Source organism: Dreissena polymorpha, chromosome 8, assembly GCF_020536995.1.
Source record: "Dreissena polymorpha isolate Duluth1 chromosome 8, UMN_Dpol_1.0, whole genome shotgun sequence".
NCBI lineage: Eukaryota > Metazoa > Mollusca > Bivalvia > Myida > Dreissenidae > Dreissena > Dreissena polymorpha.
The window spans coordinates 28,634,012-28,655,930 of record NC_068362.1 but is presented as its reverse complement, the minus strand read 5'-3'; the positions used below and the strand labels follow the sequence as shown (position 1 = coordinate 28,655,930).

General features: G+C 38.5%; 2 protein-coding genes across 2 annotated transcripts in view; one reads left to right on the top strand and one right to left on the bottom strand.

Moving 5' to 3' along the window:
* LOC127841099 (L-threonine ammonia-lyase-like) overlaps positions 1–21,919 on the top strand; it is a 275,394-nt gene that overhangs the window by 183,718 nt on the left and 69,757 nt on the right. The window lies entirely within an intron of this gene.
* The window catches only part of LOC127840410 (fibril-forming collagen alpha chain-like), a 32,297-nt gene continuing 26,404 nt past the window's right edge, over positions 16,027–21,919 (bottom strand). The window contains exons 22-28 of the mRNA XM_052368824.1: positions 21,656–21,862; positions 20,639–21,448; positions 19,926–19,956; positions 18,774–18,843; positions 18,496–18,532; positions 17,820–17,984; positions 16,027–17,314 (exon numbers count right to left, since the gene is read on the bottom strand). Of these exons, the coding sequence (XP_052224784.1) occupies positions 17,202–17,314; positions 17,820–17,984; positions 18,496–18,532; positions 18,774–18,843; positions 19,926–19,956; positions 20,639–21,448; positions 21,656–21,862 (1,433 nt within the window). The 3' untranslated portion in view covers positions 16,027–17,201. The remainder of the gene's footprint in view (positions 17,315–17,819; positions 17,985–18,495; positions 18,533–18,773; positions 18,844–19,925; positions 19,957–20,638; positions 21,449–21,655; positions 21,863–21,919) is intronic.

Sequence of the window (21,919 nt, the reverse complement as noted above, 5' to 3'; positions counted from 1 at the left end):
ATATTCTGCCGCATGTTGTTCCAGAAAAGATGTAGAGTTGGTTGAAATTCCAATTAACTACTTAAAGATCAAACCAAATTTAACAAAAGATGTGTCCACACCACACAAATGCCTCCAACTGTAACTTAGTCACTTCATAAAAGCAAAACTGTTTGAATGTAAAGGTCACAGTGACCTTGACATTTGACCTAGTGACCTCAAACCATGTTATAACCTGAACAGACTGTGAGTTACTCTCAGGCTGTTCTGGATTAATACTGTTTTCACATAGCCATTTTCACTTTGCTTTAGGGGATAAGGTTAAGACATGCAATTTACCCAAACATTACTCTTCTCAAATAAGGTGCTGTCAGTGCACTTTACTTCAAGGCATACATTTATTCTACTTACACCTCTGTATGAAGTAATCAGGCTGTACAAAATTATACTGATTTACACTTAATTTAATTACCAACCTGTCATTCCAGGTCTAGGGTGTGGTGTCATCCTAGGTCTGGATTGTTGTGTCATATAATGTAGACCTGGGGGTGGAACTCCACTGGGGGCCCTGTAACAATGGAAAACTACCAAAACATGTGACAGCATAATTTAATATGACAAAAATATAATCACATTAATGATAAAAAAAATTGTATTCATTATTTAACAATCCCATGTATCTGCTTATTTTTATGCCCCCCTTCAAAGCAGAGGGGGTATATTGTTTTGCACAGGTCGGTCCTTCCACCAAATGGTTTCCGGATGATAACTCAAGAACGCTTAGGCCTAGGATCATGAAACTTCATAGGTGCATTGATCATGACTGGCAGATGACCCCTATTGATTTTAAAGTCATTAGGTCAAAGGTCAAGGTCACAGTGTCTCGAAACAGTAAAATGGTTTCCGGATGATATCTCAAGAATGCTTACGCCTAGGATCATGCAACTTCAAAGGTACATTGATCATGACTGACAGATGATCCCTATTGATTTTCAGGTCACTAGGTCAAAGGTCAAGGTAACAGTGACTCGAAATAGTAAAATGGTTTCTGGATGATAACTCAAGAATGCTTACGCCTAGGATCATGAAACTTCATAGGTCCATTGATCATGACTGGCAGATGCCCCTATTAATGTTCAGGTCACTAGGTCAAAGGTCAAGGTCACATTAACTCGAAACAGTAAAATGGTTTCCTGATGATAACTCAAAAATAATTAGGCCTAGGATCATGAAACTTCATAGGTACATTGATCATGACTGGCAGATGACCGTTATTAATTTTCAGGTAACTAGTTTTGTTATGTCCCCCACTATAGTAGTGGAGGACATATTGTTTTTGCCCTGTCTGTTGGTTGGTTGGTCTGTTGGTTGGTTGGTTGGTCTGTTGGTTGGTTTGCGCCAACTTTAACATTTTGCAATAACTTTTGCTATATTGAAGATAGCAACTTCATATTTGGCATGCATGTGTAACTCATGAAGCTGCACATTTTGAGTGGTGAAAGGTCAAGGTCATCCTTCAAGGTCAGAGGTCAAATATATGTGGCCCAAATCGCTCATTTTATGAATTCTTTTGCAATATTGAATTTAGCAACTTGATATTTGGCATGCATGTGTATCTCATGAAGCTGCACATTTTGAGTGGTGAAAAGTCAAGGTCAAGGTCATCCTTCAAGGTCATAGGTCAAATATATGTGGCCAAAATCGCTTATTTTATACATACTTTTGCAATATTGAAGATAGCAACTAGATATTTGGTATGCATGTGTATCTCATGGAGCTGCACATTTTGAGTGGTGAAAGGTCAAGGTCAAGGTCATCCTTCAAGGTCAGAGATCAAATATATGTTTCCCAAATCGCTTATTTTATTAATATTTCGCAATATTGAAGATAGCAACTTGATATTTGGCATGCATGTGTATCTCATGGAGCTGCACATTTTGAGTGGTGAAAGGTCAAGGTCATCCTTCAAGGTCAAATATATGGGTCAAAATTGCTCATGTTATGTCACTTCTGCAATATTGAAGCTAGCAATTTTATATTTGAAATGCGTGTGTATCTCAAGGAGCTGCACATTTTGAGCGGTGAAGGGTCAAGGTCAAGGCCATCCTTCAAGGTCAAGCGTCATATAGGGGGACATTGTGTTTCACAAACACATCTTGTTTCTTCTGTTGCTAGGCCAATAACAATATTGTTGTATGTAACGTAACCTTCTTCACATTTGAAACGTAACAGTTTTTCATGTGTATCTGCATCATCTACTAACTTTTTCTTCATTACTCTTCTCAACAATTATCTAAGAATGTGTGCTAACTCCTTGGCCAGAAAAGGCATTAGGGGCTTGTCTTACTGGAAGTTATTTAAGAACTGCTGGACAACAGATGCAACAGAGCAGACAAACTCAAGTTTTGCAAAAAAGAATTTGTCACTCAATGCATTCATTACCTCCTAAAAGGACTTATAAGTGGGTTTGTTGAACTCTTTGGCTTTCACCTTCTATACATACTTTACAATGAAGGGCAAACGAGCATTGCCCTTTTGCAAACAGGAACATTTTCCAACCATCTATGAGATAAATATTTCAATGGCATCATGTTACTCCATTAACACAAGACATGTAATCCTCCCCACGTGCAAGCGAGTCTCTAAACAAATCATACATGGCTCGTTAAATTTCACACACATTCCAACCAGTCTCACTTTCACCAATTTTGGAGGCATTGTGCATGGTGTGTAGTCCACATGAACCAATATCTATAAGAAGATGTCCAAAGTCCTTTTCTATTTCTTGCGTGAAAAATGGTTTTTATGTTCACAGAGCGATCATCCATACTTATCTGTAACATGTGGTCTGTGACTTCACGCTAAATAGCCTGAACTACATCGTCTGCCTTCGCATGACCTAAAATAGAAGGACTAACATTTTTATGTCCCCCACTATAGAAGTGGGGGGCATATTGTTTTTGCCCTGTCTGTTGGTTGGTCTGTTGGTTGGTTGGTTTTCGCCAACTTTAACATTTTGCAATAACTTATGCTATATTGAATATAGCAACTTGATATTTGGCATGCATGTGTTTCTCATGGAGCTGCACATTTTGAGTGGTGAAAGGTCAAGGTCAAGGTCATCCTTCAAGGTCAGAGGTCAAATATATGTGACCAAAATCGCTCATTTTATGAATTCTTTTGCAATATTGAAGATAGCAACTTGATATTTGACATGCACGTGTATCTCATGGAGCTGCACATTTTGAGTGGTGAAAGGCCAAGGTCATCCTTCAAGGTCAGAGGTCAAATATATGTGGCCCAAATCGCTTATTTTATGAATGCTTTTGCAATATTGAAGATAGCAACTTGATAGTTTGCATGCATGTGTATCTCATGGAGCTGCACAATTTGAGTGGTGAAAGGTCAAGGTCATCCTTCAAGGCCAGAGGTCAAATATATGTGGTCCAAATCGCTTATTTTATGAATACTTTTGCAATATTGAAGCTAGCAACTTGATATTTGGCATGCATGTGTATCTCATGGAGCTGCACATTTTTAGTGGTGAACGGTCAAGGTCAAGGTCATCCTTTAAAGTCAAATACATGGGTCAAAATTGCTCATGTAATGTCACTTCTGCAATATTGAGGCTAGCAATTTTATATTTGAAATGCATGTGTATCTCATGGAGCTGCACATTTTGAGTGGTGAAGGGTCAAGGTCAAGGTCATCCTTCAAGGTCAAACGTCATATAGGGGGACATTGTGTTTCACAAACGCATCTTGTTAACAAACAAACATGCAAGAAGATTAATAACCCTTACAGTGCTGAATGGCCTTTGTGACTAGTGTAGACCCAGATCAATCAACACGCAACCATGGCAGCAGAGTTGATCGTGGTCTAGACTGCGTGTCTGCTCAGCTGATCCTTGATCAGCTGCGTGCCGGCAAATGTGCCACTTAATCTGGGTCTACACAGGTCGCAAAGGCTTGGTCAACCCAGGTCCAACAGTGTATGTATGAAAACCTTTCTGAACTTAGGCCAACATGACTAAACTGTTTGTTCGCTCTGCCTCTACCTAGGACATTAGGATTATGTTTTAATGCATCATAAGTTGTGAAAACATATCACATATCATTTTATGAATGGGCAAAAAGGAGACCCCCAAACCCAAATTTACAGAAAAGCCAATAAAAATGAAGGCAAATGTGATTGGTTAGGTAGCAGCACACCATTTTTTCTACTGATGGCCTCAGAAATTTTGTTTTATTTTAAAAATGTTTAGTGACAATGCTGTGCTTGTCCAGTATTATATAACAAATTTCTTCCCTTTTGCTTTTCATTTATATTCTTTTGAATTTATAGGCATAGTCTACATTTATGCCTAACAAATTTATTTACTAGAGGGGAATTTACTCATGAACTGTGAACCATGGTATCTTGTCACAAAAGCTTGCTGGATTTACTCCCAATACCGAATTTAGATATCCATCTGTTTTCCTGCATTTACTTGTTCAAACAGGAGCACATAAGACCCTTCAATCCAAAAACGCACATGTAGGATTTTTCCTCTCTCCAGCTGAAAAGTTTTGCAATTTCACTGTCAGTACTTCTGCTGCCAATACCTGATTCTCAGACAAAAACGTATTTACCCTTTTGTTTTGATCTGTGGATGAGGCTGTTTTAGTTGGGGGAGATACTGACATTTCATCGGTACAATTAGGACCATCTGACTCAGCTGTCTTGACACCAAATGCGTCCCAAGTTAATTTGCTGTTCCCAAGTCCTGCAATAATAATAACATACCAGTGCCCCAGATAAGCTGCGTATCTGCGTCTTTCACCCTATTAAAATGTTTAAAAACGCAAAGAAATTCAATATCATGCGTATTGAAAACGCAACCAAATTGACTTTTACGCAAATTCTTCAAAATTGATGCGTACGATACAATAGCTTTGATCGAAAATGCTTTGCCTTTCGGTATTTTCTTTTTGGAATTATTCTCGTAACGCGACGAGGCTTTCATTCAGCAAGCACGTGGATAACGGAGCAAGAAACTAATCAAGGTTACTCAAACGCTCTGCGGACTAGATTTCACTTAAATTAAGCGCCTGACCAAATTATACGACAACATACATGCGTTTTCAATCTGACTTAATCCGTCGCTCATTGTGCATGTATTTTTAAACCTCTGTAATTTCAGTTTCTATTACGATGCGAAATAAAAATGTTTAATGGGGGTCGATAGACGTCCGCAATTGTTGCGCCAAAATATCAGTGGATCGCAAACTTTTTTATTACGATGCGAAATAAAAATGTCTAAGAGGGGTCGAAAGACGTCCGCGATTGTTGCGCCAAAATACAAGTCGATCGGAAACTTTTCCGAACCAAGAAAGCAAGAGCCAATAAGTGCCGAATCAGTTAAGTATGATAGTTTACAGTTTTGTTGAATCAATACAAATGGGCAGCTTCAACAGAAGTAAAGCAGCAATGATTTTAATGTATACATTTGTATTACTCATTTCAACTTTTTCAAAAATGAAATCACCCTAATTTTCAAAATCAATGGGTGAAAACCCTATTTCCCAAATAATTATCTGGGGCACTGCATACTTCAATGCAAGAGTAATTTTGACTCCAATTTTAACCATTTCAATATTTCTGAAGTTGCCAGTTTTTAATATGCAGGATTACATTACTAAATTTTGAATTCCCCAGAGAGGGATGTTGTACAATCGGTATTAGTCCTATATGGAACGAAAATGTATTGCCAGTTCAGTTTACTTTCACTGTTAGTCAAAATCATAGTCAAACTTCACAGGCTATTCTGCTGAATAGAAAATAACATTTACTGTGTGCTACACAAAATACCTGAATGTATGTCTCTGTCGTAACCGACCAAAATACGAGAAATTCCATAACCTTTGTTTACCTCTTGCGTTCCGTTGATGTTTGGCACTCTTCTGGTGGACTTTCAACGTCGATTCCCCCATACTAGCGATGTCTATATCTGTTCTGCATACTTTAAAAAATGCTTTTACTTTAGAATCGGGGATGTCAACAACCCTGAAAAATGCACTTATTCGCTGGAATATTTCAACTTGTCAGTACTGTAATGGCATAATGCGAACAAAAAAAACGAAGTATACCAATGGACAGAAGATAAGTAGTAGTTGCCTCCGTTACGTTCTATAACCCGTACCGATCCAGTACCTGCCGGTAGGAACAGATCGGAACCGTCATAAATCGCGAAATAAAACTACGACTTCGGACTCCTAGAAAAGATATGCAATTATATATTTTTACCCTTAGTACGTTTTCCAAGCACTTTTGAAGCCCAAAATAAGAACTTTGTAAGCATTTTTAAGTTTTTATAAATTATGCAAACAAGCACTTTTTAAGCACTCCACAGCCTTTATATGCACTTTTCAAGGAGAACATTGAAATTCAAGCAGTTTTCAAGGTATGTGCTGCAAATTTGCCGACACTGAGTTTCAAATTAGGATTTTAGAAATTATTCTCAGCGTGAGCGGCCTTTACTGATACTTGCATATCATAACCTGGACCGTCTTTTGTAGCATATCTATATTTCGGAAGAATTCTTTCTATATCTTCGCGCAAGTAAAACTTATGGATGCCTCTAACATACACTCTGCTTTGGCGCTTCAACACGGCCCTCTTTGCAAGGTAAGGTCATGCTGCAGCCTTTACTGAACTGATTTAAGGTATGCTTTTCTTCTCTTTTTTTACTTTTCCTAAATTAACTGTTGTAATATTTTCGGTCTTTCAGCCTTTTTCGTTTTGGCGGAATCAACCTTCATCAAATCATCTAAAGCCTATCTTTTTCTTGGAGTGGCATTCTTTTCGATGTTATCTACTACTTTTGCAAACTTTTCATGTGTGTTCGGCAACACCGACCTTTCTTTTCTTGTAAGATTACATTCAGGTTTTTTTTTTGTTCCTTAAAGGGCTTGTAGATTTACTTGTAACACAAACGCTTGGCTTTTTGCCTTTTTTCTCTGCTTTTCTTTCTCGGTCTAGTGTTAATCCACATTTTCTGCTGGTATGACTGATAAGCTCTTTCTTCCCTTTTTTATCTGTTATAAGCTATTTTTGCACTGTTTGCTGTGTCTTGTTTTAACAGTTGGTTTCATTATATACTTTGTTGTTGCACTGATAGTGGACATCGTCTGCATCTTTTTGTTCTAACCACTTTCTTTGTCTTTCTCTTTGAAGCAGTAATTCATGTTCATTTTTCTGCTTGGCAGCTGGATTTGGATTTTTCTTGTGCATTTTTTTAAAGTTGCTCCCTTCTTTCCTTTGCTAGTCACCTTTGCTTTTCCAGGTATTCATTGTATCTTTCATGATCATTTGTGAAATTTACTAAGTATATTAGTGTTATTTCTTTTTATGGGGGGAGTTTATAGTCGCCGCTTCGTCCGTCCGTGCGTGTGTCCGTCAATGCGTGCGTCCGTCCGAGCATAATTTTTGTCCGGGCTATTTTTCAGCATAATGACCGGACTTCAATTAAACTATATGGAAAGCTTCACTACCAAGAGATGTGCATATTATCAGCCGGTTCTGGTCGGATGATTTTTTCACAGTGTTATGGCCCTTTGAAATTTTCCATTAATTGTACATGTAGTGCAATTCTTGTCCGGGCTATTTCTCAGCAACTAATGACCGGAATTCAATGAAACTTTATGGGAAGCTTCACTACCAAGAGCACATGTGCATATTATCAGCGGGTTCTATTCAGATGATTGTTCACAGAGTTATGACCCTTTGAATTTTTTAAGTTGCTAAACCAGCCATCGTATTATTTTGTCCAAAGTTATGCCCCTCAAGACGCTTCCTTTTATCTGAATATTAGTGCAATATCGTGACAAAAAACAACTTTGGGGAGCATCACCCGTCTCCGACGGTTTCTTGTTTGAATAGTTAGCAAATTAACGAAGTGTAGGAAAATGTGCAACTTTTTTATTTTATATTGATTGTTGTGGGTTTACAATTCACTTTGGTACGGAATCCGGATAGAGCCAAGTTGATTGTTGCGTGTCGACCTTCGAGGTCGAAGCACGACATTCAAGCGACACACGGTATTTGAAGTCGACTAGCGACAATCAAGATTTGAGTGTCGCATATCTCGCTGGGTTTAAGAAAAAAAATATTCAGAAAATCTTGACTATCGACTGAATAGTCGACTGTCATATCGTACGGTGCGATGAATGTCGTGTGTCGCTTCGCATGTCGACTTCAATTGTCGTGTGTCGACATTCGAGCGCGACACTCGACATTTGAGCGACGCACGATACGACGCACGACATGTGATATGACACTCGACCCTATATCGAGCAAATGTCGCCTGTCGACCTTAAATTCCCTAGGTCGACACGCGACATTTACTCGACGCACGATACGACGTGCGACGCACGATATGATACTTGACACTATATCGAGCAAATATCGCGCAAGTGTAGCATGTCGAACGGTGTGGGAATATTTTTTTCAACCGAAGCCCGCTGTTATAGTAATATTTTCAGCCATTTTTTACATGAAGCTGACAATGTATAATAGGGCGTAAAATTACTGGGTATACAAAATGTTTTTTTAAAAGCGAAAAAACGGTTGATTTTGTCGCTGAAAATGTTTGTAAAATTACGAACAATGTTTATTTCAGGATGTAAAATGTGACTTTTTGGCATTAAAATTGTTAATAAATGTACCCAATATTTTGAGGAAGCAGACAAATTTGATATTTTGTGTTCAGGCATTTTTTAACCAGGTTTTCCGATGGAAAAAATTGGTTATTAGATTGGCGAATGTCGGCGGGCGGGCGGAACAAGCTTGTCCGGGCGTTAACTTTGTCGTTCATTGTGAGATATTAAAATCATTCGGCACAATTGTTCACCGGCGACACGAATTATCCAAATCTACCCAAATCTTTCCAAATCTTTGTAAAAATAATAATTTTACATCATGTTTGTGTGATGTGCACTATTGTTTTGTTTTATGCGTCATCTTTACTCGTGACAATATGTAATTTCCTAATAAAATTACTTTAAATCAAATATAGGAGGCTGGTACCACTGCAAACCAGTATTGGACATACACCGAAAGAAGCGGCATTAAGCCTGCGTACAAACACAACGGGGTATACTGTTCTAAGAACCAGACCAACAAGACAATCCGATATGTGCCATATGACCCTCAACCGGAATCAATTTGTAAACTGCATCGATACTATGCGAAATTTAAGGGTGACTCCTATTCAAGAAGCATTTCAATCGTCGCAGAAGCCACCGGCAGCTTGGTCCATCTGCATCTGGAATGTGTCGCCGAGTATTTAGGAGCCCCAAAAAACGATTCAAACACACGGAAATGCCAAACCATGGGAAACATATAAGCGAAGGAATCCCGAAAAACTCCGTGTGGCTTCAAACAAAGTAAATGAAAAGCGAAAAACAGCGACTCAAGTAGTGAGTGACATGGTCACCGCTGACAGCTTCCAAGCACCAAAAACTGTCAGACAAGTTCAAGACAAAATATATAATGAAAAAAAGAAAATAGAAAACATCCCGAAAAGATCAGATAATGTAGCCGACCAAGTTTTAAGTGTAATATAAGATTTAAATAACAATGACTTCGTACAAGAAATTATATTGACCACAAATAAAGACCCTGTTATAATAATATATCATGAAAATCAAATTTTAGATCTTAAGCGAAATTGTGAAGGAAACAGCGGAAGTGTTATCGGAATCGACAGGGCGTTTAAGATCGGCAGATTTTATGTTACAGTGTTGTCTTTTAAAAATCAGTATGTCACAAGAAGAAAAAACAACCCAATTCCAATCACAATGGGCCCTATATTTTTGCAATTTAATGGACAGGAACACGCATATCGAACCTTCTTTGATCATATTCGAAATAAATTATATGCTGACAACTTCACGTTTGGAACTGACGACGAAATAGCTCTGAGAAACGCACTTCATAAAGGCTTTCCGAAGTCGAATGTGCTTCTATGTACACAACATTTAAAGGATAACATAATACATCGGATGCAAAGGGAGAGAAAAAGTGAACCAACAAGAAAACAAGTGATCAATTCAATTTTCCATCCTTCATGAGGATTAGTATTTAGTGCCGTCGACGTTCAATTTAGACAGCGAGTAGATGACGTAAAACAAATGATAAGTGACAATGCCAATTTCTCAAAATGCTTTGAACGACATTTGATACCAAAATTGAAACAAATGTGTGTATATGCCATTAAACCAAAAAACAAATATCACAACTATGGACAAATAACAATGCCGAATCCATCAATAACAGACTTAACAAGAAACTCAACACAAAATCGTATCAATCCAAAGTGCAATCGCGTGTATTTCGAACATAATTAAAGCTCACATGAACGACTTACGAAGGGCACTTTATGTATCCGGAAATTACGTATTATTTGGTGAATACAGAAAACACTAAATGAACGCAGCTGCTTGGAGAAATAAAAACCCAGATGAAAAACACGCGATTTTCAACAGGTTTCTGACGCGATCATATCTTTAACCAAGCAGCACATTCTTTACTTTATCACGTAATGGAACTCTTAAACTGCGAACTCAACGGCACAATTCAGGCAAGTAACCCGGTCAGCGAAAACGTCCGACTCCAGAACGAACAACCACAATAAAATTTAAATAGTGATCAAGATATTGTTCATGGAGTGACGGTCGAAAGGACGGACGAATTGACTGACAGACGCATGATGGAAGAAGGGACGGACCCATGAACAAAAGAAGGAACGAACGGACACACGTAGGAACGAATGGGCGGATGAAGGAACGAACGGACGAACAAAAGAATGGACGAACGAACGGACATACGAACGCACGAAGGAACGAACGGACGCACGAAGGCACGAACGTACGCACGAAGGAACGGACGGCTGAAAGAAGGAGCAGACGGACAAACGAACGCAAGGACGAATTGACGAACGGACGGAAGGTCGGACGAACAAACGAACGAACAGACGAACGAACGGGCGGACGAACGAACGGACGCACGAAGGAACGAACGGACGCACGAAGGAACGAACGGACGGACGAAGGAACGAATGAACGGACGCACGTAAGGACCGACAGACGAACGAACGAACGAACGAAGGAACGGATTGAGAAAGGGACGAACGGACGGACGGACGAACAAACGGCAGAACAAAGGAACGAACGGACGGACGCACAAAGGAACGTTGTTAGACGGTGTGTCCCCCCAAAGGAAGACGTTGATATCTCCAAGGTCAAGGTCACACTTTGAGTTCAAATGTCAAAAATGGCCATAAATGAGCTTGTCCGGACCATAACTATGTTATTCATTGTGAGATTTTGAAATCATTTGGCACATTTGTTCACCATCATAAGACGGTCTGTCGCACGAAAGAATTACGTTAATATCTCAAAAGTCAAGGTCGCCACGACTAAAAATATATTGATTTTGAAACAAGTGGGGTAATTTTAAACACTCAGTAACAATGCCCATTTTGAGTTGGTCTCCCTTTATCAGACTTTCTTTCAAATTGAAATCAAGATCGCCACGAGTAAAAATAGATTGAATCTTACACAAGGCGGGTAACAATGCACATTTTGAATTGTCTCCCTTTATCAGACTTTTTTTCAAATAGAAAACCTGGTTTTGTGACAAATTTGTCCCTTGTTTCCAGTTTAAATTTGTGTGCAATAAAAGTGAGAAAATAAGACCTGTTTTTCTTCATTTTGCAACGAAAAAAATGGAATGTCAAAACAACTTTAATTCACATTCATATAAATATGTTCACAAGTGGCGCAGTCACGAGAGAAAATATTTATTTTCAATATTAATGCGTGAGTAAAACGACCTTGGGATGAATGCAACGCCTCAACGTTTTGGATTTTGTGCGTGCTTGAAATGATTGTCTCCGCAAATTATAGTTGTATAATAAAATCTTCGGGTTTATTTACTTAGTTTGCATCTGCCGTGTTAGAAATTCACTTGTCGATCATAAACGTTTTTGTTTTAATTTTGGGATAAAAACAACAAAACAATCAGTGATTTGATTCTGATTATTGTGAAATGAGAAATAATTATTACTCCAGCCGAAACAGTACATTCCATATACATAACATAATTGCTGTGGTAAAAAATTGTTCGATAACATAATAAATACCATGCGAAAATATAAACTAATGATAATTTTGCATTGTATATCGTTCATATCTCTGTATTTCTAATTAGTGTGTACAGTGAATGTTGTAAGATTTTTGTTACAAAAAATGTTTATTATTTTAAAGATTTGCAGTAATCTTTAAGAGATTAAATTCAATACAATTCAATAAATGATGACAAAGTAAATAGTGATACGTCTGGAAAACCATTTAATCGACTTAACAAATTGAATACATTGGTTAAAATATGTTTCTTTTTTGCAAATACACGTTAATAGTTAATTCAAAAATACAGCCACTAATAACCTCTTTCAGCCGCGGCACGTCTACGGTACATAGTTCACGGCTTGACACTGTGAATCAATCTCCACGCAGAGTTGTCGTTCCTTGCTCTCACATACAACTCTGCGAAAGGCTCAGCACGCCATTTTGTCTATAAAATAGCTAAAACCGAACAAACGCATTCAATGTATATTTGATTGGATATTTAAGATCGCATGTATTAATTAAGAAATATGACTTTTAAATGTACGATAAATCGTGCAAATACTTGCGAGTTTTAATGCAACTCTTTAGAACTATTTTAGTGCCCATTTACGCAGATGGAATCATTCCACGCACTTTACATATGTAAATAATTGAACATAATGTTTATTGAGTGACGTTAGGAATTGCTTCGACGTGTGTATGTATGTTGGTTTCTTAACAACAAAAAACCATATCAATTTTATAATAATGAATTAAGACTGATATAAGATATCATGGTATGAGATGGTTTTCTTTAATGCAGTGAATGCAATGTAACCGTCGTGCGAGAAATTGTTTAGTATACTGTAACCTCAATGATGAACGCTTGGTATGATCATGAGATGAATGAGACGCTTTCATAACAATAGTCCGTTCTGAGCCCAACACAGAGGTGAATGTAATGTAACCGTCGTGCAAGAGATTGACTGTGAATATGATGAAAATGCACTCATTTATCGAAATACCTGCGCATGCGTGAGAATAATAATACCAAAAAAATGTATCCACAATGAAGAGACTACAAACATTAAAATATGTTTTATGTCATGTACGGTCAGCGTAGCTCCGCTATAGCTATTCAGGAGCAACAGTGTATGCTATTTAGTCACGCCATGTTTTTATTAAACACTGTAGATGATGTTGTTCTTGTTCTTGTAGAAGCATGTTCGTATAGGTGTTATCCGGATTTAGAAAATTGAATGTTGTGTTGTTGTTATTCAGAGATTATTTGCAGGCCCTGCGTGCCCCTTCACGTGGTCATTTTGGCTAGACCTGCCCCCATGACCTTTCAGGGGAAAATATTTAATTTTGAGCCAAATAAGGCCAAATTTACGCTGGTAGTCCGGGTATTCGCCAAATAATTTAGATTTTTAGGAGAGTTCAGTGCACGCTGGCCATTGAGACCTTAATCTGCCCTGTAACGTGTGATGATGATGTGGTGTGGATCATGTGGAGTGTTTTGAATGTGAGTGATGTGAATGTGAGTGTTATATAGATGTGTTCTTGGTATTGTGGTGGCGATCTGTGGATGGTTATGTATAGTATATGGTATGTGGTTGTTGTGCATTTGTCTGGAGCGGAAGTGGACGAGTTTGTCGGTTGCTCGCGTCCGTCAGTCAGTCGTGGAAGGCAGTATCTCGTTCCAGTTCTCAGAGCGCAGGGCACGCCGCCCCCACACGAGCGCACCCACGCCGAGCGGGCCCGGACCCGCCAGCACAAGCATACGGCCCCGCCCCGAGCCCCAAGCGCTGCAGCTTCCCGAGACAAACGCACCCTCATCCACCCTCTTGCTGCGCGCGACAACGGATTAATCAAAGGCCGACCAAGGAGTCTCACAGAGCCCCATCCGGAGTCATCATCCCCCTTTCCCACCCGCCTGCCAAACATTCAGACCATGCATCAAGCTGGGCTGTATTAGTTTTATATTTACATTACTTTTGCAACGATAAATTGATAGATAAAATAATAGGAAATGATGTACGAATACCGTTGTTATAGTATAAATGTAATGCTTTTTATTATGATTATTATTATGTAGAAATCATGGTACTTCAAGGATGAATATTTTTGTTTTTTTGGCATTCATATTAGTTTTTGTATACCTATGTGTGGTTGTTGTGCTCTACGCCCTAGTGTTAGTGGGGGTTCGAGCAGGACACAGGAGACGCCCCGATTCCAGAGGCGAGCCTGGTTCTTTTAAGTGCCCGTTGTATGGCACCGATATACTGTACTCCCTTTTAACGTCCATCGCGGAGGACATATTAGTATGTGGTGTTAGTATTGGTACAAATATGACTTTGCTGCCTTGTGTCTCATTTTATAGTGACATGGGCTCTCTCTGTTGCTATTGTGAGCATTGTTTGTATTGTGTTGTTAGGGTCTTCCAGTGGGGTCGTGTTTTGTATTAGTTAGAGAGAGCGCGCACGTTAATGGTTCTATTATATATGATGCTAAAGGCAGCAGTCATATGTATTATTGTATTTTGACCGGAGAGTAGCGTGAAGTGGGCTGATGCTTAACGTTCTGTTGGATCGATCCGGATACCAAGGTACATAAGGAGTGGCAAATACAATGGTTAGTAGACAAATGAAATGCAATCAGTTGTTCCCAACGCTGCAAAACAAAGGGAAACAAAATAAAAAAATACCTTCACCTTTCTTTTTTTGTTATCTTGGGTGGGTCGCGTCGACAGTCATAGTGCGCGGGCGGCTCGGTGCGTTTCACTATCCCAGCCGACACGCTCCAGCCAACATATTTTAACATTGTGCATATGGAAAATACATGGTAATATATAAATGTTACTAATGTTACTATATTTACACCTATTAAGGGTTTCACTGTAGGTAGCTCTGATGATTTACCTACGTGCGCACTTATTGCGGCTTCCGTTGGTGCTTGGAAGTGAGGTCTCTGTGTGCACTCCTCTGCGTACGTCGTAGTCAGCAGCTGCTTGCTGAATACAGCGGAAAAAAACAGCACAAGGGGGGTCTCGCGGAATCCGGATACTGTTAACCCGATTGATAAATGGCTTTCAAAGGGGTTGAGAAAAACTCATCCATAGTGGTTAAGCCATAGTGGTTACAGGGACTGAGTTACCGTTGTATTTGGAAAAGCCTACCCTTCCGTCGTTTTATCATAGTGTGTTGTTGGTGTTGTACAGTGTTTTAGTGTGCAACATGGCAGCCCATTCACGTCCATGGCGCCCTCACAGGGCACAGACCAAGGGGCCGATGACGATCGCCGATGCGGCCCGTCGGCTATGCCCTGCCTTTGGGTAACTATAGGTTGTATGTAGATCATTGCTCGGTCCAGGCTGGAAGAATACATTTAGATTCAGCCCGTGCGGGGCCCGGACAAGAGTCAGTGGTTCGTGCACAGGTGTGGATTACTTTTTTCTTTACTTTTTTATACTTGAACATTCTAGTTCCGATGTAAACATTTATCAATTTAAAGCATTTTATGACACACTTCAAATCATGCCAAAATATAAAAAAGGTCCCTTCAATTAAACGTAGTGAAACGACATTTGTCGTTCACTTGGTGACTTGCTTTTGAGTTTTTTGTGTTTTTTCCCACAAATATCAGCTTATTTAAGTATCAGATTACTTTTTATGGTATAAATTGATAAAATGAGATATTCGAGGTTCAATACTGGATATAATAACTTAAAATGTATAACTTTCGTTTCATGCGGAACTAGCATATAATCGACATATGTATACATTAAATTGTAAATAATTGTCTGCTATTTATCATAAAACTCCTTCATTACAAAATATAAATCTCACCGCAGACTTGTCGTTCACATACATTATCTACCATCACAAGAAAATCCATACAGATCTAAAAGGATTGTATTGTTTGTATTATATTATGACATGCAGTAATATTGTCGTTAATATTTTGAAAATAGTGTATACGTTAAGGTTCATAATAACAAAAACGTCATTAATACAACGACAATAATGGTTAGATGATTTTTCAACTTGACTCGGCTATCGTCACGTGGTTTGTTATAACGGCAGGGATTTAATCGAGCTATGATAGTTCAGTCGAATCTCTGCGCGAAAGTTGAAAAAATGCATGTACTCTTTTAAAAATTATCCATTAATATGTACAAATGCCAACACAACGAACTAATTAATCTTGAACACTGTAAAATTCCATTTTCCTAAAATCATATATGTAAAATTCCATTTTCCTTAAATCATTAATATGTTCAGTATATAATAAACACTCTTTCAAAAAAAATTGATATAGAATGAGATATAGTTTTCTTTTCTTTTTTACAAATACATTTATCCTGATAATATGTTTCTGCATTTATATTTCATCGTTTTTCAATGAGACACTTAGCCATACACACATACTATTTTAAGGAATCTGATTTAATGTTTAGGTCTTTTACTTCTTTGTCATGATAAAGTTGATTTGCAAATCAGCCATCCGCCATAATTACTTAGCATATTAATATATATCCTAATCAATTTTGAGTCTAACATGGAAAATATTGTTATGACGAGTTTGGGACATGAGTACTTGTAATGACGGATGTGCTATTCGCAGTATGCATAGCCCGTAAGTTGCCCGGGTAACGCATTATCCATTTCTTGAATAAACACAGTGGAGACTGCTTTCACCGCACGTAGAAAGGTTATTGGAAGGGAAAGGAAGTTACTCATTAGTCTGTGAATTGGTTTATAGTTTTCACAACATGAATGCTCCTGAAAAAGTCCGTTGAAGTCTTCATTTTAAATTGAGCCTTTGTTCTGTGAAAACTGGGCTTAATGCATGTGCGTAAAGTGTCATCCCAGATTAGCCTGTTTATGCTAATCAGGGACGACACTTTCCGCTTTAATGGTATGTTTAGTTCCGAGGAAGTCCCTCCTTACCGAAAATCAAGTTAAGGCGAAAAGTGTCGTCCCTGATTATCCCGTGCGGACTGCACAGGCAAATCTGGGATGACACTTTTCGCACATGCATTAAGCCCAGTTTTCTCAGAACACGACACAATTAATGCGTATGTATTTGCAGAATGAAAACCTTTCTCTCTTCTTTAAAGATGTTGGTTGCTGTGCACACGTATCGACCGGAGTCATTCACTTGCACGGCTTCTATTGCGATACCTGCAACAGAGGTTCCGATGAAAATGCCATTTACGGATAGTTTGCTTGTAAAACTGCTTTTAAATATATACAAAAAGCCGGTTACAAGCGATTAAGATTATATTGTGTGTATAATTTTGTTATACAATAATAATCTGTCGAATAAATTTTAAACGCCCGCAAAAATGAAATTTCATGTCTCTCATTTAAATAAGGGAGAAAATAATTGAATTAAAAACTTTTAATCGCAGTCGTATATGGTTCGCAATGATTTCTTCGTATTTAGATTATCTGATTCAAAGTGTTTGATCAGATCCAGTGTGCAATGTAAGTGCGAGAAAAATCTTAAAATGCTCCTTGTATTAATATCATTTTCAAAGTTGCCTCAGAGTTTTAGTGTAAATATATATATCAGATATATGACTTTCAATAATTGTCATACAGAAAAATACATGAAGATCGCAAAACATTCTTCTTATACTTATTACATTTACTTTGATTAAAATGCGGAGTATGTTGTATAGACCTAATGAAATGTACACGGTTCGGTTTGCAGGAAATTCACCGTTTTCTCTCTTCCATGTAACCTTTGGTTCTGGATACCCCTCGACCACACAAGGTAGCAATACCGTATTTCCTACGTTTACAATAATGATCTCTTCGCCCGGCTCAGCTTGAATTGTTGGTGGACCTGCGATTGGATTGTTCAACCGATGTGTAATTATGTATTTTTTATTTTTAATAAATATTGATTCATAAAATCAACAAATTATTTGAAACTCTGCAATAAATAATAACAAGCACGATAATGCAGTTCCAATAACGACGAAAGTAAAATAAAAGAAACCAATCGAATTCATAAAAAATAAAAAGAACGAGTGTCCCTATACGTTCTAAGAATACTCGTGTGATTTCTTAACAAACATGGGTTGTGATTGAAATGTGATTGGGCGAATAATTGCGAACGTATATTGAGTTTGACACACAAACGTAACACGACTTTGTCTCCATAATTTATAATTTATTAACGCTTACTGAAAATAAGACTTAACTAATAAATAAATAAGCTAACGAATTACACTGACAATTTAATAAATATTATTTATATGCATTATTCAATACTTAAAGCAGGTTCATTATATAATAAAAATGCTATTAAAAAGGATTACAATGGCTCTTTAACTAGAGAAGACAGTACTTACTAAGTCTTTGACAGCAATCTGTACTTTGCGCAAGACCCTGTCATATAATAAAAATAAGTCACACTCCTGAAGTTTTAAACAGGCCCTAATGTAACTTATTTCCTTATAGCCTAGCAAAAAACTTTCTTATTTTATAAAAGTCGTTATATTTTTTTCAGGAGAGAACTTAATTACTTAAGAATAGATAGGCACATATATTGGTTTTATTTTTAATATTGAAAACAAGCAGTCGAATGCAAAGAGTTGGACCAATTTAGACAACCTACAATGTATCATACCGGACTGCCTGGCTCCCCCTTGAGTCCCGGCGATCCAGGCGCACCCTTGCATCCTTGGGGACAAGAATCACTGTAAACCGTTAGTTTGTAGTAAGATTAAAAATCAAGATTATACTTTTCCTTACACAAACATACACATATATACGGAATATTACGCTAGTCAACTGTTCCAAGAGTTTGTATCACTAGAGTGGCTTGTGTGATGACGTACAAACTCTTGGAACAATTGACAAGCGTAATATTCCTTTTATTATATACAACAACTAACGAAAACAGTTAACAAATGTATTTTTTACTTTAACAAAACTGACAAAACAATGACTAAAACGGTATGCCATAGTTTATTTAAGACGCGTATGAATTCAGTTGATGTAAATTAACGTGTAAACATTCGAACCGGGAAAACACAGGTTTCCGACACGCTTACCTTAATGCCATCGTTAATCCAATTTTTATAACAATTAAGTTGACAACTTTAATCCGATGTTTATAACAAAAACGTGTAAACGATATGCACTTCCACTTCTATCTTCCATGTCTTTATCGAAACTTTGTTTAAACCACACTATTTTATTGAATTACTATCGAAATATACATTTATGCATGATAAACACACACTCCAAAATACGTTTTTAACACATAGTTTACTGTTAAAAAACATCACGTCCGACATGTCCTTAAATTCCAGAGAATTAAGATAAAATTATTGTGTTTCGTCACAGAAATGACGTCACACGATGTACTACGTAATATATTTCGTAATATAAAATATTTCTATTTTCGGTGCGTGTAATGTGACGTCATTAAATGGGTTAAAGTAGTTCGGCTCGTATGGTAATACGGAATTGGAAACAGCGAGTAGCGTAATACGGGATTTTTTTTCAACGAATGATACAACCTGTATTTTGTTAAAAGCATTAAACAGGTATATAATAAAAACTTGTATCAGTGTATTTTCTCATAAAAATATACGCTTGCAATTTTTTCGCAATTTTTAATTACAATTTGTATATTTAATTTAGGCATGTGACATATTCATTTCATGATTACTTTCATGATTACTTGCTCAGATTATCGACAACATTTCGATAGATTTCTTTAGCAATTCACAATTTCAGATGATAAGAAGAATAAACAGTAGAATTTACGTACTCCAATGATTGTCCATTGTCTCCCTTCATTCCTGGAGTGAATTTGTAAACACAGCGTCAATAATGCAATGCAAAAAGGAAAACAATTATTAATGTCATTTATTACTTGTGTTAAAAGCAGTAACCATTTAATTTATCCACGACTGTTTGACAATACAGATTTCGTCGGCGACAACCCTCGCTAAACTTTTGTTTACGGCAAGTGACCAAATGCATATTATACAGGGCAAAAATGTGATTAAAGCTGGTGTCACTGCCTTTGAACGATCAATATCAAACATTTGAAGCTCAAATCGGTTCAAGAACGCGCCAAACCGCACACCAAGCCCAATTTTAGTCTTTTTAAAGAAAGGCTACGCTATTGATTACAAAGAAATTAATTAAGACGCCGAAATGGCCACAAGGGTTAATTCTGGGGACATCGCCTTGGAAAGGTCAAATGCAAGACGCTCCTTAACTCACACTTTACCCCCCCCCCCCCCCAGATTGACTACTAAAACAGACGCGTAAAAACATTAACTTCATTCCATTTTTAATTAAACAGCTTGAACAGATAATTTCGATTTAATCGCAATTTAAATACTCATGTTTGTTATGCCCCAGATAAACAGTATAGCAACATTCAAATTCACGACGTATTGGAGTTCATACAAATAATACAAATAGTGTGCTGTTATAAAGTACAACTGAAGATAATTTCGTTAACTTGTATACCTTCTGTCCCATTAAGCCATTCTCTTCCCGGCGGACCAATGTCTCCTTTTAAATCTGGTGTACCAATTTCACCCTTTGATCCGCTTAAACCAAGATCACCTTTATCCCCTTGCTCACCTTTTGGTCCTGATGATCCAATAGAACCGGTTGTTCCTATATCTCCTTTCTCTCCTTTACTTCCAGGGGTACCAGCTGTTCCCATGACGCCTTTCTGTCCTTCCGTCCCATTAAGTCCATCTCTACCCGATGAACCAATGTCTCCCTTTGAACCTGGTGCACCCATTTCACCCTTTGAACCACTTAACCCAAGATCACCTTTATCTCCTTGCTCCCCTTTTTGTCCCATTTGTCCCGGTAATCCGCCAAGACCACGAAGGCCTGGGTCCCCTTTCTCCCCAGGTTCTCCTTTAGACCCATTCAGACCATCAAGGCCTTTCTGACCTTGACTTCCTGTGCTACCTTGATCGCCTTTGTCGCCCTTGTCTCCTGTCAACCCCATGCTGCCAATTGCACCTGTGTCACCTTTTGAACCACTCAATCCAAGTGGTCCTTGCGATCCCGTGTCACCTTTATCTCCCTTTGGCCCGTCGGAACCATTTGTTCCATCAAATCCGTTCAATCCTTGAGGCCCTTGTGGTCCAATGTCACCCTTAGGTCCAATATCACCCTTTGCTCCCTGTTGACCATCAGATCCGTTCAATCCCTGAGGCCCTTGTGGTCCAATGTCACCCTTAGGTCCAATATCACCCTTTGCTCCCTGTTGACCATCAGATCCGTTCAATCCCTGAGGCCCTTGTGGTCCAATATCACCTTTAGGGCCCTGTTGACCATAAGATCCGCTGAGTCCTTGAGGTCCAATATCACCCTTAGCCCCTTGTTGACCTGGTAATCCAGGGAGCCCATTTATCCCATCCGTACCGTTATTACCAGTTGGCCCCTGTGGTCCAGTATCACCCTTAAGACCCTGTTGGCCATCAGTACCGTTGTTGCCCAGAGGCCCCTGTGGTCCAATATCACCTTTAGGGCCCTGTTGACCATCAGATCCGTTGAGTCCTTGAGGTCCAATATCACCCTTAGCCCCTTGTTGACCTGGTAATCCAGGGAGCCCATTTATCCCATCCGTACCGTTATTACCAGTTGGCCCCTGTGGTCCAGTATCACCCTTAAGACCCTGTTGGCCATCAGTACCGTTGTTGCCCGGAGGCCCCTGTGGTCCAATATCACCTTTAGGGCCCTGTTGGCTATCAGTACCGTTGTTGCCCGGAGGCCCCTGTGGTCCAA